General features: G+C 41.3%; 1 protein-coding gene across 6 annotated transcripts in view; it reads left to right on the top strand.

The window, feature by feature from the left end:
• Nucleotides 1-17911, top strand: part of LOC108036838 (protein split ends) — a 56225-nt gene that overhangs the window by 16705 nt on the left and 21609 nt on the right. Inside the window, exon 2 of one of the 6 annotated variants that reach the window (XM_017113190.3) lies at nt 7047-7124. The exons of the other annotated variants lie outside the window; for them this stretch is intronic. Within the exon in view, the coding sequence (XP_016968679.1) occupies nt 7114-7124 (11 nt within the window). The 5' untranslated portion in view covers nt 7047-7113. The remainder of the gene's footprint in view (nt 1-7046; nt 7125-17911) is intronic. 6 annotated transcript variants of the gene reach the window in all.

The following is a 17911-nucleotide window of genomic DNA, read 5'->3' on the forward strand; positions in this document are numbered from 1 at the left end:
CTGTCGAATTCTCATTTTATTGGCCTGCAGCACTACTGCAATTGATAAGAGGTTGAGGAAACTTTGTCAAGGTTTCCCAATGACCTTCAGTTTAGTCTGATAAGCAACATGTATTCCAGGAAAGTTATAATAATGGTGAATAACAATAAATATAAATAAAACAAGGACTAAATTTAAATATTTTCGTATTTAGTTTATTACTCGAATGCTTTTCTGTTGACCAGTTAGTTACCCTTTTTTGCATTTCTTAACAATTTATCATTCCTTTCCTTTAATGTAAGTTGATTTATTTTCAATAGTAATTAAGTTCTCCAGTCAGTCAGCTGAAATAGGCTTAAAGTGAAAGCTAACTGCGTCCCTAAAATACTGCTGAGTTACTTCTATATTATCTTTTGAGATTTTGGGGATTTTTTTACTTTGTTTTTTCCGTTTTATTTTGATATTCTGGCTGTCCATTATATTTCGGTTCTGCTTTTGCGGTCCGGAGTCGTGCCTAGCACCGGATTTTTGTAGTAAATTTGATCAGCGAAATTATAAATGTAAATACCTGATTTAAAATGGAAAAATAATTTTACCATAAACTAGTAATACATTAATTGTCTGGCTGGTTTTGTTTGGGTAAGGGCAAAGAACATTTCGCCCCAAGGGACCCGAAGTGTTCTGTATAGTTGAAGAAAAAGGTTCTGCACAATTTTCTTTCGGCGATTTTCCTTATCAAGCCTTTAGCTTCCGATCATAAAAGGCTCAATCAGCATGCCTCTCACTCCTTATACAATTCATAATAGCCCTAAATATATAAACTGTGTGTTATATGCTCTCCTGTGTACTCGCTTTCAAGACATACGGCAAGGTAAATGCTGAAACGCTTCTGAGCCGAGTTCTTTGGTCATGCTAACCATACAAAGCCGTATGCATGTATGCTTGTGTCCCATATGTATGTATGTTTATTTGTATGGCGAATCACAAAGATTTATCTGTATATATTTGGAGGAGCCACAAAAGACCAAGGCAAACACAGGCGGAAAGAATGACAGAGGAACAGACAGAGGAAATCTCCATATAAACAGACCCCCACTATATATACCATATATATACATCCAGCGCTGGCTGCTACCTACCAACAACAACAAGTGTACCTGTTGTGCGTTGAGAAAAAAAGCAAGGCGACACAGACAGAAAAATATAAAGAAACCAGCAGTGAGTTAAAATGTTATTCAAGTTACCTTTGGGTCTCGAAACCGGTTTGCGGTTCACGTAGGTGCTGCCAACTCACTGGGCGACGAAGAAGAAAAAACACAAAACAAAATGTTAGGCTGGTCGAGATGCGACGGGCTTAGGTTGAGGAAAAGGGTGTATCAGACCAGGAAAAGTACCGAAAGTACCGGGCATATTCAAGAATAAAAAGCAGATTAATCAAGCCTTGCGAATTTCAATCGCAACTCACAGTGTAAAGCGAAATTGCTTTAATCTTGCAAACGCAAGAAAGTCTTTAGTTTAACACCTTCTTTTTGGCTCAACGTGAGGACTGAATAGTTCTTAAAATCAATTTCCCTATACACAACTCATCAAATGCACATTAAACATTTTAATCTCGGAAAGGGGTAATAACTGAGTTATGTTTTGGTTTCGCGTGCTGCTCTTGTCTGGCGATGCAAACCAGTTTCAAGCTTAAGTGGCGACATTTTATGTTGTTTGTATTTTTCAGTCACATTGCTCGTATTTCTTGCGCTTACCATTTGAAATGGGGTATTATCATTTATTGGAAGTATTCAACGCAGTGAAGTAGATAGGATCGGAAGATCCTATGAAGAAAATCTATTTTTAGTCATCATTCCCAACCGCGCTCATCTAGACATTATCGTCTGGCGACACCAAGTTTTAAAACCATCCGAATGAAACTTTCACAATACTCTTTTTTAGGTACAAGGGTATACAAACTTTGGCTTGTCAAAACTAGCTTCTCTTCTTGCTTTCTAGGAGCTACAAGTCGTTAAAAAGTCTTTCTTGGTCTGGCTTAAGGAGTGGTTTTCGAAGTTTTTTTTATAAGTTGCTGTTGGCTTCCCACACAGACTGTCCGTCTCAAATTGGTAACCTTGAAATTGTTTATGATTTTTGGGCCACTGAAAACGCTGCGTTTCCATTCTTTATTTCCTTATCCCTGCAGACGCTTTATCTTGATGGCTGTGGTTTTAATTTTTTAATTTTTTCCAAGGCTTGTCTACCTACCTTTTGGGTCTGCTCAACATTTTCGAGTGGCTTTTGGTTTCGGCTAAAGGGACTGCATAACTTATGCGCCACTGCCGGCTTTATTATACTTTGTTTTCAGACGATCCACTTAGTTACCGATCGTTTGGAGGAAGCCTTTCTGGAAGATAAGTCCCCCATTGTTTCCTCTCCGACCGTCACTTGAAATGAGCCAGAAACACTTAAGAATTCCCTTTCCTTCTGAAGGTATTTATTATTTTGTTACTTATCACAGCAACAATTGAAACTTGATGTTAATTTAAATTCGTCTAGTTTGAATAGACATGTTTAAAATACATTTATGTAATTCCGTTTTTAATGTTATGGAAGTATTCTATTGGAGTTTTTGAACTCGTGGAAGAAAGTTAACTGCCCGCTCGTTTAAGCGGCAGATGGATGTGTTTTTGTGGCATTTCTCTGGAGATGTGCTCCGATGCACTGGGAATGAAATTCATGATGTTCAACTGTGTTGAACCCATTTGCATAACCAGATTTAGTAGACCCACGAGATTGAGGAGGAGTGGGTTACCATTAAGTATTGTCTCACTCTCTGGACAGATTCCGGATCGCGTGTTCTTGGTTTGTCATTTCTGAGCTGGCCACCTGCTGCACGGATTGCATTTTGACGACTTAAGAGTCAAGGGGCTAACCGGTTCCATACGAATAGGAGCAGTGGCCATAAGTTGTGACTTATTCAATTCACTTTGTTTCTCGTTCGGTGAAGTTTTTTTGCTTAAGGATTCCAAAAAGGGTGGCTGATGAGGGGAGGAGACAAGCGCTGACTTAAGGGTTCCCCATTCAGTACATAAATCTTGGAGGCTGAATCATTTGCCAATTCCTGTCTCACCAACTGTTCTTCAGTTCTGATCTGCTTTTCTAGAGCTTGATGGATATTGTGGTGCTTAAAAGGTCACTTATGTTGGCCTAAAATGGTGACTTCTCACCGAAGCAGAGCTCAAATAAATAGCTTTGGTCGTCAGTAGAAGACGCCTTCTGGTTGGTTTTCGGTTAATATTGGTTAGGGAGATATTCGTTACCATTGCCAGGTTCAATGACTTGTCTTGATAACTGTGATTACCAGGGACTTATGTGTGACAACCCTATGCAATTTTGAGCGCATCGAAATCGGGGTAATTGCCACCTTGTATCTGCAGCTGTGGCTGTATCCAAATTCGTATTCGCATCTGTGAAGCGGCGGCTTTCACCCAACTGTTGTTGGATGTGGGATCGGGATCCCGGCCGCTATGCCACTCCCCCCTCGGTACCGCCTCGCTAGACAAGCGTGCCACAAACGGCGGCTGCAAATCGGCGGAGGGGGCAACGCACTCGATGTGTTGCAAATATTTATTTGCACACTAATAGCGATCACAACAAAAACCGCGGCACTAAAAACAAATTGTTATGGCGGTCATCCGAAGGCGATTATGTTGTTTCTGGTGCGGTTGATCATTGCGATGATGTTGGTGGCGTTAGGCATTGAACTGATTGTGCGCTCAACCAAAATTTCAACAACAATCACATAAAGACAAAGAAAGGCTTGAATGGAATGTTGTACCAGACAAGCTGTGCACAGGAACTCTGAAAGTTATAGTTAACTAGTGCTTTCGATTCTATGAATATTCCATCCAGGGTAATGTTCAATATTGTTTTTGATACTGAAGTAAAAAAGGTGCCACCTTACTTCATCAGTTAATCTTCAGTTCCTGGCATTTGCTTATGCAATTTGCACGCGTGTGTACTCCTGGAGTCGCGTGCAGTTAACCACTACCACACCAGCCCCAAACTACAGCGCAGGCCATCATAGTATATGCCTTCGTTTTCAGTTTGCCGTGTGCAGTTCGTCGGTGAAATTGGGTTTAATGTTCAATTTCAACGCCCACGTTCTAGTTGGGGTTTGTTGGCCCCCAAGCTCAACAAAAAACAAAATAAAAAGCCGGCAACAGCTCTTCTTGTACTGCCATGGCTGCAATGCTCGTTTAGTTGCTGCTGTTCTCGCTTGCAGCAGTTTTCAGCCGTCATGGCTGCAACGACAACAACAGAATTAAGCGAATGCAATTATGCATTCCGCTGTTGTTGATGTGTTCCTCTGTTATCTATTTGATTTCTATTTCCCTTAGAGAAATCTAAGGGAAAGATGAACACAAAGGAAGGTAATCGAACACCCCAAAATCTCTACCTCCACACTTAATTGATAGACTTGATTGTTAGACTAATTTTCTAAAATCTTTTAGAGCGGAAAAGTATCCCAAACCACCTATACAAAATATCGGAAAACGCATTGAAAATAATTTTATTTTCGTTTACTGCGACCTATTCTATTCTTGTTCTGGGTAAGGTACTATTATTAGAACGAAAACTATTTTTCCCAAGACTTGTAAGGGCTTGTGTTGCCAATCTGAGCCAGACCCCTGTTTAAAGGTAAACTCTTTTGCATCCTGACGTTCGTTTGTGTTTCTTCGCTCAACAAGAAACGAGAGCGTTCGACTTCTTTCGTGTCAATGACTTTTGCGTGGCTCACAGTGGAAGTTTCTTTTCTTTGGCGTTTGTGCTTTTCACTGGGCGGGTGGTCGGCGACGGCGCCCTCTTTTCCCCGACGTCGCAGTTGGCGTGCACTTAAAAGTGTGTTGTTCTTTTTTGATATGTTTTGCGGTTTATTTTTATGATTGCTCCCCTCTTGTTTGGCGTTTTCGCAGGGTACCCCTGCCACCCGCCTTTCCCTCCCCGCGTGGCTTCATTTGCATTTTGTCGCTGTGTTCCGTGTTTACTTTCTTCGCTAGCTCGTTTGTTTGCCCGCCTGTGCCGTAAGCTGTTATTGGTGTGGCCCCAAAGGATGCCGATTGTTGATTTTGCATGCTTTAAATGACTCTTTCGCTTCCCTCACTTGACCAACATATCTAACGTGAGATCAGAACAGAGTCAGTACCGAAAGTGAAGGACCAAACTTAAGAATCATATAGTAACCGCTGCCGGAAAACCGATTCTGGTGAAGGGAATAAGAACGGAATGGCTTTAACAACCCTTTGTAAAGTTGATAGGCGGCCGAAAGTGCAGTGCGGATTTCAGCTCAGCTTCTGTTGTTATTCTTGTATTCAAAATCTCTTTCCCAACAGACAAGAACAGCTGACCACAGAGTTGTTCCATTTTTTCTGCTTTTGTTTACCCGGTAATAAATTTTCCAATTTGACTTGAATTGGCTATTTATTGCCCGCACTGCCCCCGACCATCACCGGCACCTTTTGTTTTTCCTCGCTCTCGTTCACGAGCCATATGCAATCTTTCACGGGCCCCCGACGATTGCGTGAAATTGTTCGTTTTTAAACATTTCTTCGATATTTTTAGCACTGTGCTCTTGGAATATTTGACACGGTTTCTGTTTATGTTTTAAAAATTCAATAAGAACAGAAAGTTTTGATTTGCACCGTTTAAAGTTCCCATGCGGAACTTTGGGGATGTACATTTGTACATTTTTGCGTTTGTACATGTGTTAATGTACATACTTATACCGTCTCCCGCTTACTTTCTGCGGTGTTTCTATGTATTTCTTTTGTCTGCTCGGCATTTGTGTGGCTGGCTCTCCAATGTCAGCGAGAGATCAATAAACTTTTGGCAAATAACAAGAAACGAAAAAAGAAAAGAAAACAAATTAAAGCGCATGAGAGAAGATTACAGCAAAAAGAAATAGCAGCCAAAGTTTCGACGGATAAAGCGGGAAGAGAAGGGGGTTGGGTGAGGGGGTGGGGTTCAGGGGAGTAAAATCTCGGCGTTTTGCAAACATCGCCTTGCCGTCCGCTCCCCGGCCCTACTTTATTTATATAATCACAGACAATACAAAATTCAAGACCCACAGTATACAATAATGTACAATACATCATAGTCGGTTTCTCCCTTGTTATTTTTGGCGCAGCCAAGAAAATCTGCGTCATCATCATTAAAGTTTCTTGGGTCTGTCTGAGTCCAAAACATAAATAAATCCGCCCCAAATACACAAGGAACTTTCAATCTTTAGTCATTTTCCAGAAAAGATGAAAGCTGAGCCAGAGAAACGATAAATAATGGGGAAAACCGTTCTTGGAGTCCCCTGTGTCTGCTGAACCACAAACTTACATACACATCTTTCTTTTAAATTATTCACGTGACATTCGGTCACTGACAAAATTGAGACTTATTGGATTTCTGGCGATAACCATAAAATTATACAGATGTCAAAGCATAGAAAATCAATTGTTCGATTGCAGCACTTTGTTACAAATATTTCAATAATAATATTAATATTCTTCCCATAATATACAAAGTGCTAAGAGTGCGTATAATAATCGTTTAATCGATTTCGAAACTATTAATCCAACCAGTCCCTTGGTCTTTTTCAGACAGTTTGTCAATTTGTTAATTTGTTTTCCTTTCTACTCTGTGTTTTCCTACCTTTCTCCCTTCCCTAAAATAATAATAACACGCAAGTACAAATAATTTATTTTTATCTTTCGCCCATATATATGTATGCACAATGTACATATGTAAGATTTTATTTTTCAGTTGTTGCCTTTTCTTGGCATCGATTCTTAACGCTCTGAACTTTTGCACTTTTTGTAAATAGAGACAAAAGGTGTTCCCGTTTCCGCTGAAAAATGTGCAAGTAAGGCGATAGATTATTGTGTATTCTGCGGTTGTGTGTTATGTGCTACTCATATGCAAATGACAAAGATCTGCACATCCCAGATTTGTAAAAGTTTTAAAATTCATTCCGTTAAATTCGGCATGCCAAATATTATAAAGTACTAATTGTATTTCTGTTTTTGTGCTTTCAGGTGCGTATCCTTGAAGCGACACTGCCTGCCTCAAGTCCTGGATTATTGAGGCAGCCATTGAGTGACGATGATAGTGATGTAAGTTGCCAAGTCAGTCAACCATTTTTTAAATATCTGCCAGTCGGTCAGTCAAATGGTCGGCGACTTGCTAACCAAGTTGACCTTTCCGGCCAGCATTACTTATAGATATTTGTTTTCGTTGGTAATAAGTCAAAAGACGTGCATATAATGGGAGCATTGCCTAGGAATTTATGTGCGATTAGGCAAGTAAGCAGCAGCAAAGCGACGAAGATAAATCATACCGAAAAATTGAAAGAAAAATGATTCGGATTGAGAAATTCCTGAATCGTTTTACTTCTATTAAAAACGATACAACTTCTTGGTCCGCGAGAGTCATTCTATCATTTCCAGTTTCAGTTTTGCTGTTAAACCTCCTAATTTAGGATCAGAGAACTCACAAGAAGCACGAACCCGCAGAAATAGTAGTAGTAGCCGTACCCTTGATAGAGGGGACTTGTGGTCAACTTGGTGCAACGTAACGCAGCGTGCCCCGTCACCCCTTTCTTTCGCGCACGCACCGCCGTCTCTTTCCCCCTCGAGAGCTCTGGTCAATTGCTTCCAATTGAGCTCAATTCGAGCTCTGTTGTGTTTCTCGCTGTGTGTTGATTGCACTTGACTTGATCAGCTGATGACAACTGCAAAAGTATCTGGACAGGGTCCGTCGAAGTCTGTGGCCCGATGGCATTTGAATAACACTCGACTGCGGGTGACCCACTTAGGGATTTAATAGATTTCCGAAAACCGGTCCTAACAAGGAAATCAAATACGAAGATAATGCCCCGACCAAACCCAAAAATGAGCCACACTCTGAAGTGTCAATAAATCTGAACAAACAAAATCAGAGTTGGTACACACACACATACTTAAAACATACGACAGCTTAAATAAATTAGCAAATAATATAAAAAAAAGGTTAACAAAAATTAATAGAGCTGTTCAAGGCTTTTGGTGAGTTGTCGTCTAGTCTTCGGTTGTTGTCTTCGCTCGAGGCTAAACGCAGGAAAACAAAGCACAAAAAATGTTAAAAAAAAGGTATCGGGAAAAAACGGTTTTCAGGTGGGTCAATAGACTTTTTGAAAGAGACTGTCTTGTTTCGTGGCCGCCTTTTGTGATTATGAAAAGATATGTATAGCGGTAGATTGAAGGGTCAAACGTTTAGCTCAAGCTTGCATTATACTTTCTGGTAGGTTTTCATAATTTCATTTATGCACGCATAGTTATCTTTATTTAAATGAACGAAGACAAGAAAAAGGCAAGGGGTATGCACTTTTACTACAAATTAACACACCGAGGTATAGCTTTAAATACGCAAAATGGATACAGACATGGAAAAACTTGATTTACGCGAAGTCGCAAATTTGTAGCAAGGTAATCAAACAAAACGTGTGCAAATTAAAAAAAATATGTATTTGAAAGCCGATCCCCATTTAAAATAAACAAGGAGAGATTAAGCAAACGCTACGTGGCAAGTAACAAATTAACAAAATGTAACAAAACCATTTCGGCACTACAAGTTTCAATTGTATTTCTGTGATGCAAGCTTACATATCAGTAGTTATTTAGTTAAGATATAAGGAGAGCAATTGCGGCTTTGGAAAAACAGTGTATTTGCACGTTAGACTTGTCCTCAGTTTGGGAAGCTCTTAGCTACACTTTTCTTAATAACTCTTTCATGAACAGCAGAGAGTAATGTCTGGTGTCTATGTGTCCCTCGGCTGTTTCGAGTGCAGGGGTGGCCTCTAATCATACGCCTCATTGGTCAGCATCGGTTGTAAGCCCCAAAGCAATCGCTGGTCCTTGTCCTGTCAATCGCCTCCCTGGGAGGAGGACATCGTCTCTGGCAGCAGCACAGTGGCAGGTACTTGTACTGACGCAGTGCCTTCAATTCGAGCCTTCTTCCTGCTTATCGCAGCGCCAGTGCGGTTTGTCGTGCCAGACAGTTCCGAATGGTCCCTAAAAAGGAGTTCATATGGGACATTCTTCCGCAACAATATTAAGAAAGATATCTTTTAAGGAAGAAACAAAGCGTTGCCAGCCAACTAAGCTCCTCCGGGCGTTAGTTACGTGAACGAATCAGAGGCCTGATGACACCGCCGCCCTTTGTTTGCATTATAAAACTCTGCCCCTTCCTCGGCTGCCTTACTTGCTACTCCAACGCCAGCACCATCATCGAAGTGTCGCGATGGTGTTCATTAAGAGCTGCGTCTTCCATTGTTGGCTTAGAATCACCAGTACAGTGAGAGTCCAAATTCTGCGACGTGATTAATCTACATGCATTAACTAGACGCATCACGTCTCCTTTGAATCCCCTTCACCCCGCCCATACTGGACTGCTCATTAGTCTAAAAAGTTTTCCTTTAAAGCTCCAGCAGCTGCAATTTCAGCTGGATCAAGTGCGATATGTTTGTACCACTCCATGAGTTGGAAGTAAATGTGCAAAAGACACTCAGTTTATGTTCTTAAAAGTTTCTTCATTTAATTAATATAATTTGATAGCATTTTACTTTAATTAGTTTAATGATGTTGCAAGGAAATTAGAGAGACCTTCCCTAGATATACTTCCCTCGATCCGCTTCTGTTCAGGGGTATGTGTGGCATAACGGGGTGTTTTTCTATGGAGACTTGGACTTTGGACCTGTCCTCTACCATTCTACCTTATTCAAGACTGTTAGCAGGCATCACTAAAAAGCGATCTTAGGTACAACAAGATGGTCGAAATATTTTAAAAATGGTTCAACATTTTTTAAACAGAATATATTCCTTATGTTTTCAATATGTTTATGCACGTTTTGCGGAAATAAGAATGGAACGGGTGCAAAAGTTTTCGGTTTTAGGCCATTTAAAGCTTTACGCAATTCAAGCACTCAAATGCAACGCACTAAGTGTGCCCACCAGAAATGCATTAAATTTCACCAGCGAACCAAACTTCGAACTCAAACACAAACAAATGCGTATGCAAATTTCCCAGTTAGCTAAACCAAACCTATGGGGAAACTGGGCAACCAACGCAAAAACGAAATAATTGAATGAATGAACAAGTGAGTAACTGAATGAATGAGCCAATGGGGCTAAGCGCGAAATATTTAAATAATTGACAGGCGTGCCAAAAGTCCAAAAATTGTATTTTTTCTTGCATTTCCTAGCAGATGCACAGGAAAAAAGAAAATAATTTTAAATTGGGAAAGTATTATTTATGAATACAATATAAACAATTTTTTTTTTTTTAACTTGCTTCCAAAGTCCCAAAAATTAAAAATAGTTGTACATATATTTGGCCACTTTTGATAGTCTTTAACAAATGTTTCCTGTGTACATCACACAGCCATTGCTGTTTGGTCAGACACTCCCCTCCAGCCCCTTGGGCCGCAAATAATTGGCGCAAATATTTCACAGCGGCAGCAAGAAAATAAACAAAATAAAGCGAATTCAAACCGAATCACAGGTGGGCGGCCTAGGCCCAAAATTCCAAGGGGCGAGGGCTAGTTATGTAATATCTATATTACCACGAAAAAAAAGAGAAGAGTGGGCAAGGGGTTAACACGAAACTGGCGCCTAATTAAAAAGCACAACAAAAAGAGACCCAACAACGACAGTATGTAGCTGCAGCAAGCGTTGCATTAAAAATGTAACAGCAAATGCGGCTGAATTTCAAAATTGCATTAACCTAAAAATGTCCCAGGTGCCTCTGACAGCAATTTTAATTTAAGGGTGATTGCCTAATAATATTTTTACAAATTAATAAACATCAAATTGTTGGTAAATATATATAGCGTAAAAAGGAAATAGTTAAATTGACTTTACTACAGAATACTTTAGTAATACTTGTGCCAGTAGAAATAGAAAAAAATAAAGACCTAAGCCAACTCTTCTGTTTCCTTTATTATTTTCTCCTCATTTACCAAGACCTACAACAAAGTTAAGAAAAATGATAGCCGTCACCTGAACAAGTTTAAGTTCGTGTTGTTTACAGTGCATAGTCAATGATTGGTTTTCCTTGTCTTTTAAGTGGGTAGAGGAAAAATTGGAAAACTTTTTCACCGCAAAATGTCAGCTTAAATTATGCCTCAAAATGGACATGTGAATGGACAGTTGCCTGCGCCAATTTAAACAGAAAACGTTTATTTTTATCTGTATCTGTGTGCATGTAATGGCGAAAAGGGCCAACGCCGCGTATGGGTAACATTGCGCATACGCCCCAATACTCTGGGCTTCGGATTCGATTTATTTGTTATTTGTTTTAGCTTTCCAATTAAAACAAATATGTGCAAGGGAAAAATTCAATTAAAATATATAATGTAAAGTGCCACGCCCTTTCGATGGATTCGGTTCGGTTTTTGTTAAGGGCTTACTGGTCGTAAAAATGCATTTTCTCAACTTTTATGGTGGCCCTAGCTTTGATGGCCCTGACCAAAAGTACAGAGACATATTCGGTTTTTGGGCTGTGAAAAGTTTTCCACTGCCGAGCAGATGATGCAAGAGCCAGGGACTTGTGGGTGGCCTAACCAAAAAAGATGAAGGCAATCTTGCCGCCTGTCAGAGTCATTGTTCAAGTAATATAATTTGAGCAATTTTGAATTTTAGTTGTATCAGAATCATATTATTTTTATTAGCCCATATAACATTTTCTTTCTTTAACGTTTGCTTTCCAAGATATATTGTGAGAAATATTATGCATTACCAGATCATTTTATCAAAGGTCTTAAATATCTATCGCACAGTGTTGCAAGATCATCATTAATAATGATTGCATTTCGAGAATCCATTTGCCACATCCAACGGTGGGGGATGCCTTAGACTCTCGTGACTGTGGCATAACGGGTTCAGGACCCCAGCTGCCTGGCCCTCCCCCTTTTTATTTATCGCCCTGCCATTACAAGGATGCCATGGCTGTGCCTGTGACTGCTGCATCGGCATCCTTTGGGTGTGTCCCAGAATCCTTTTCGATGCATTGAAATAAATTGCAAAAAGCATTACAGAACGAAGCGTGGAGTAAAAATAAAAACCAAAACGAAGGGAATACTTGAGCCATAATCAATCTTCATGTGGAAATGCTTCATTGCCCTGCGGTTGTGGGAGCAGCAGAAAGAGAACGATGGCAGGCAGACGAGAGAGACAGATACAATTGTTCCCCCACATATATTGCTCATTAAATTTCAGCTGGATACAGGAGAGGAAGAAGGAGAGGGGGCGCGCAATTAAATTTCACACACTGATGGATGTATCCAACCCACACCCCAATTTCTGTATATCGCCGTGTGTGTATATATGACTTATATAACCCGAACGGCAGCAAATGTAGATACAGGACACATACAGATGCGTAAAATGCAACTGTGAATTTCCCTGGAAAATATTGATCGGAAAATCAATTTTAATTAAATTGTCAGCCCCCCGAAAGAGGTGATTATGTATCACTCGCAATGTGCGTTCGTATCTGCATCTGTGTCTGTGGATGTGTATCTGCATCTCTGTGCGTGTAATTGCATTGCACTGTCGCCTGTTTTCACTTGATTGGGTTTGGCAAACAAAGTTAGCGAGTTTGCCGCCATTGGATCCCATTTCGCCCTTAACCAAATTAAATTCATTTTAAATGCAGCAAAACAAATTAGGACTAACCAGGACGCAAATGGTGGCAGTAAATGCGGACTCCTGCAGATGTGGATGTGAGAGCAGATAGAGCAGATAGGATTATACATGCCACGCGGTCAAAATGGGTGGAGCTCGCATCCTGGATTTAAACGAAGTGAAGAGTGAATGAAAGTAGCGTTTAAGCCCATTTAAGTGATGCTAATTTGTTTAGGAATGCTTAGTTGGAATTTAATTTCTGTGTTTGGTTGAAAGTCTAATCCTTTCGGATGAAAACCCCATGATTTAAAAGGAATCTATTATCAGAAAACCTTTTAGGATTTATAACCATCTTCTGGCTCCTTAACTCTTGGGTCAGTACGCATTTAGTACTTTTCCAATTCACTGAGTAAATTATTTGTATTGCTTCAATTCGCAAAGTGCATTTATTTGTTGTAATTTAATTAATTTGCATTGCTTACTCAGGGAGTGGCTGTGCCGCGGAGAGTGCTGAAACAAATAACCCAGCAGCATTAACCCTTTGTCCCGGATCTTGCTCATCTCCAGGCTTTATATGGTTCCGCTTTACACAGGCAAAACCCAGGCGCAATTAAGTGCAATTGGGAACTTAATAGTCAATTAATATGAAAATTGCTAAAGGCATGCAAGCAAAATTATTTTCAAGCACGACTTTAGTATCTGGTAATCTTTGGTTAAGTGTGTATTAAACAAAACACTTAGAGACACGAATGGAAATTATTGCAAAGTAGATAAATTAGTATTAATACACAAACTGAAATTTACAAATATGGAACTGTAAATGCAATAAAGTATTTTATTGATAATACTTTAAATATGTTAAACGAACTCCTAGCTTTTTGCAGTGGACAACGAGCTGTCACTCTGAAAAGTAGGCAATGAAAATAGTTTCTGCCCTGCTCGGGCTGATGCTGGTGCTGATCCTGCCATTGTTTCCTGTATAACTGCGTTTTAAAGCCACTCCCAAGAGATTATTTTTTATGCTGCAATTTCGCTTTTTGTTGCCATTCGGAAGGCTTCTTCTGCTGCAGATTTTGCTCTCGGCAAAAGCTTCATTAGCAGCTGCACAAAGGGAAAGCCCCAATGCAGTTAGGACAACAAGAAGCGATGGGAGTGTGGCCGGCACACGCTCTAGAGGATGTGTGGCAGAGAGACAGAGAGCGCAGAGCTACTTCCTGTAAAAATCAACATGGCGTCGCCAGTGTCTCTTCGAACTGCTTTCATTTTCCATTTCCACGACCTCGTTTTCAAACAATCCTAGCCTCTAAGGTTGATGGCGGGGGCTCTTCAGATCCCGCGCACATTTTTAGTTATTTTTTCTAGCTTCTGGAATTTTTCTTTGCCTTGCTATTTTTGTCTTCTGCTGATTTTGTTGCAATTTGTCCTGTTGTTGTTTCCATAGCCCTGCGGCTGTGGGTGGCAGCCAGGATATGAAAGAGAACCGATGTCCTGGTCATTTATATATGTATATTGCGTATGTAGTATATCCAGTAGCGTTTCCTGCCACATTATGTACAGGAATTTAGAGCGCGCAGGCGCCCTCAGAGGTGATTTCTCTGCCCTTTCCTGATTTTCCCTTGGTTCCTCTCCCGACTAAGCGCTCGTCTTGCATAAGTTTCATTCAATACTCGGAGCCGGCCTGGGAAAGTCCTCCTCTATCCTTGGACCCTTCTCCAGCCCTGCTTCCTCTTTTTTGTAGCCACCTTCCAGATAGCCTCCCACTTTTTTTATTGCCGCTTCCGCTTGCGTCACTTGGCTTTGGGTAGGCAGCGGTAAGCAGCGCTGCGAATTTTTTTCTCCACCTCCCTGGTTTCCTCGCCTTGCTTCAACTTTTATTCAACTTTGCCCTCTGACTTTGTCGCAGGCCACACTCACAAGCTCAGGGAACACCAGGCACACCAGCAGACCCCCAGGCTCAGGCTGACACCCATACACTTGCAGGGCTTTACTTTAATTGAGGTCGCCAGTTGAAGTTAATAATAATCCGACTTGCAGGAGATGCATCTAGTCGAATCCGCAGCGATGCATACATGCAAACTCACTAGAATAGTTCTGCAATTATTATTTTAGGAAGCTTTAAAAGTGCATAACACTACTTTTCTCTTTTACATAATAAATGTTCATGGGCAAAAAACAATTACTTTAAAGCTTTGAATCCAAACCATATATCAAATTGAGGCTGCTGGCTTTTTCGTATTGCTTGCATCCATTGCGAGCCATGGGCGCTCAGTATGCCACCCCATCAGCGGCCCACGTGAGGGCGTGGCCCTCAGGGGAGGCTTATATAATTTTAAAGCCGCTGCAGGCGTCGTTGTCTGCAGCAACTTAGCAACCAGAAACCAGCAACCTGCACCACAAAGTGCAGCAGCAGCGACTGCAACAGTAACTATCTGTCGTGCCGTTCGCACTGCTTTAAATTCACATCGCATTATGTTATGTAAAATATACGATAGTGAGCACAGTAACGAAACAAATTTAAGTGCAGATCCCTTGGGAGCCCATAAAGTTAATGCGGTTACATCGCCAGATTACGGATGCGACATGCGGAGTGGAAAATGTTTGCAGAAATAAATGTTAATGGCCAGGACTCCAGAGAATAAATGTTTGTAGATGAAGGATCAAATACGGTTTAAATGTTTCAATTCGGTTTGTGCAGTTTAGTTTCCTAAGCTATTTCTATTTATTTGCCTTTCCTTACCTTACGTCAGGCACTTAAAACATTTCTGCCATTTATGTGCAACTTTGGAGCATTTCCAGTGAAGTTTAAGAAGTTTTGGGCAAAACTCTGGGCTCTCTTTTCGTTTCTTGGGTTGGGCCCTGGCGGCCCGTCTCTTATGTTAAAAGTTTTATCTAATTCCTTTGCGAGAATGCCGTATTTACATCCTAGGTCCTGTCATCCCCGTGTCCTTCAACTTTTGCAGGCTGCAGGGGCTGCTGATGCTTCTGTATCTTCTCCTCCTGTCTGCTTTTCCTGCTCCTGCTGCCAGCTCCCTGATGCTGATAAATTTCACGCCCTGGAGGAGACGCAGCCAGAATGTTCTCCTGCTCAAATTACTTTGACTGCAGTCAGTGGAGAAATGGAAGGGAAACGGCGCCCGGCAATGATTGAATGAAAGGCTAAAAGGGGATTTAGGAATTTCAACTCGTATGTATGTGTATGTGCTCTGAATGCGGGAATATCCAGCTGGCTATGTACACGCGAGCCCTCCTTCTAGCCTTCCTTCCGCTGCCCCTCAGCATGTGTAAGACCCAGCCAAATATACACATAAATAACCTCAAACAAGGACGTTCGGTGAGAAACTTTTGCCAGGACAATGACAGGGCGACTTGCGGGGTGGAAGTCCATACGACGGATACACTGCACGTGGACAAGTCGGTTCCCAAGTAAGAATATTCGAATTCGGTCCTTTCCCCCGTCTTTTGAGTATCTTCTGAGTACTATACAACGGAGCTCAATGTACATTTAATGAAACTTCCTAACTAACTTGTACAGTGCTACAGAATGCACCGCACTAATACAGAAACCTCTTTAAATTTGCGCTTATTGATATTTACGGCACAAGTGGCAAAAATAGCTTTTTTAAAATAGACCTCTGACATAAAGAAAACAATACTCTTTAAAAATTTAAATATAGAGGAATAATATTTATCGTAGGCGTATACACATGCCAGTTTTTCGACTCTCCACCACAGACTCTGGCATTTACTGCGACGACTTCTTCTTTGCCATGTTTTACATAAGCGGTTCAACACATACAGATGCGCTGGAAACATGGCAGTAATGCAATTTACAGACGCCCAAAAATGTCCACCCACCTTTGCGGCTGTGCTGGTTCGATGGGTGGTTTTGGGCGGCAGCGTTACTTGGACTGGCCACAAGTTCGTGTCCCCGAACCCGCAGCCCCCAGCCACCCACTCCCATCCCCGCGCCCCTGGGCGCAACAAATGTTGCTCAGCAGTGTTGTTATGCTGGTGGGGCTGTCGTTGTCGTTGTTTTGGTTGGTGTGGCCCTGCAATTTCCTGAACCGGGCGCACTTTTAGCTGAATTGATTTTTCCGATGGCCTCAACTGCGCATGCCGGGCAATCGGTGCTTCTCTTCAACTCTTCGCAGTCCCTCTTTCTGCGATGGATTGCATTTCCCCCTAGCTACACACGCCTAGTTGTGAGTTTACATACAGTGGCCACTGTAGTGCGTTCGTATCTCTACACAAAGTGCATTTTCCTGATAATTTTCTGGTCTGAAATAGCCGGGAACTTTTTTATTTTATTATTCGGTTTCAGATAATTTACTCATTTTTTTTTAATAATTTCTTATAAGGCATGGTTTGACAGGTTATATTTGTTCCACTAATTCAGTGAGGACTGTACCGCGTTTATGTGCCACCCGCCTGAGTCACTATAGCCACTTGGTCTGGCACGTCCTCTGCTGCAGCTGCTGTTGCTGCCACTGCAGCCGAGTCCTCTGCCTCTGCCTCTGCCCCAGCCTCTGTCGCTGCCAGCCAAAAGCTGTGACCTGGGCAGAGAGCTGGAAGTTGCAGCACACACCCCCAGCCCTCCCCCACCCGAAGTACATTTATATAATAGACACATATATATGGCAAACTGCTTCTGCTTACTGGCTGTTCTATATGACCATATTTTAAGTGCTGCTGCTTAAAGCTCTTAATGCGGCTTTAAAAATCTTCGTTCTGCCAGCTCAGAGGGCTGGGATCAGGACAGGATGGCTTCCATTCATCAGCCTGGGCAGTACGTGGGGCTGCAATGTGAGTTGGCTTGGGAAACCTACGACTGCTGATTACAGTGTTTCTCTGCAGGCTTCTGGAAGGCTGAGATAGCATAGGGTTCGGATAACAGTTCCTCTGAGACACATTTAATTACAAGTTATCGATTTCCTCATGGTTAGTGCGGTATAACTTTCGTTTTAATGCTTTGTCGGAAAATCATCTTTGTACTCAGTTAGGTTTTTAAATTAATCAGCCAACTGATTTCCAACTAACGTGATCGCCTAAGGAGCTATTTACGAATTTGGTTTCTTAAAACTATTTAGACAATAGAAAATTGACTCTTAGTCTAATGGGGGACTATAAACTATAACAGGAAAATAGGTTACAAATGTATTTTCTCAGAGCTCATCAATAAATGCTGACACATAAGACGGGTGAGCTTGGGAACCCCATGTGTATAACGCTGCTGCTTCCAC

The sequence above is a fragment of the Drosophila biarmipes genome, chromosome 2L, assembly GCF_025231255.1.
Source record: "Drosophila biarmipes strain raj3 chromosome 2L, RU_DBia_V1.1, whole genome shotgun sequence".
Lineage (NCBI taxonomy): Eukaryota > Metazoa > Arthropoda > Insecta > Diptera > Drosophilidae > Drosophila > Drosophila biarmipes.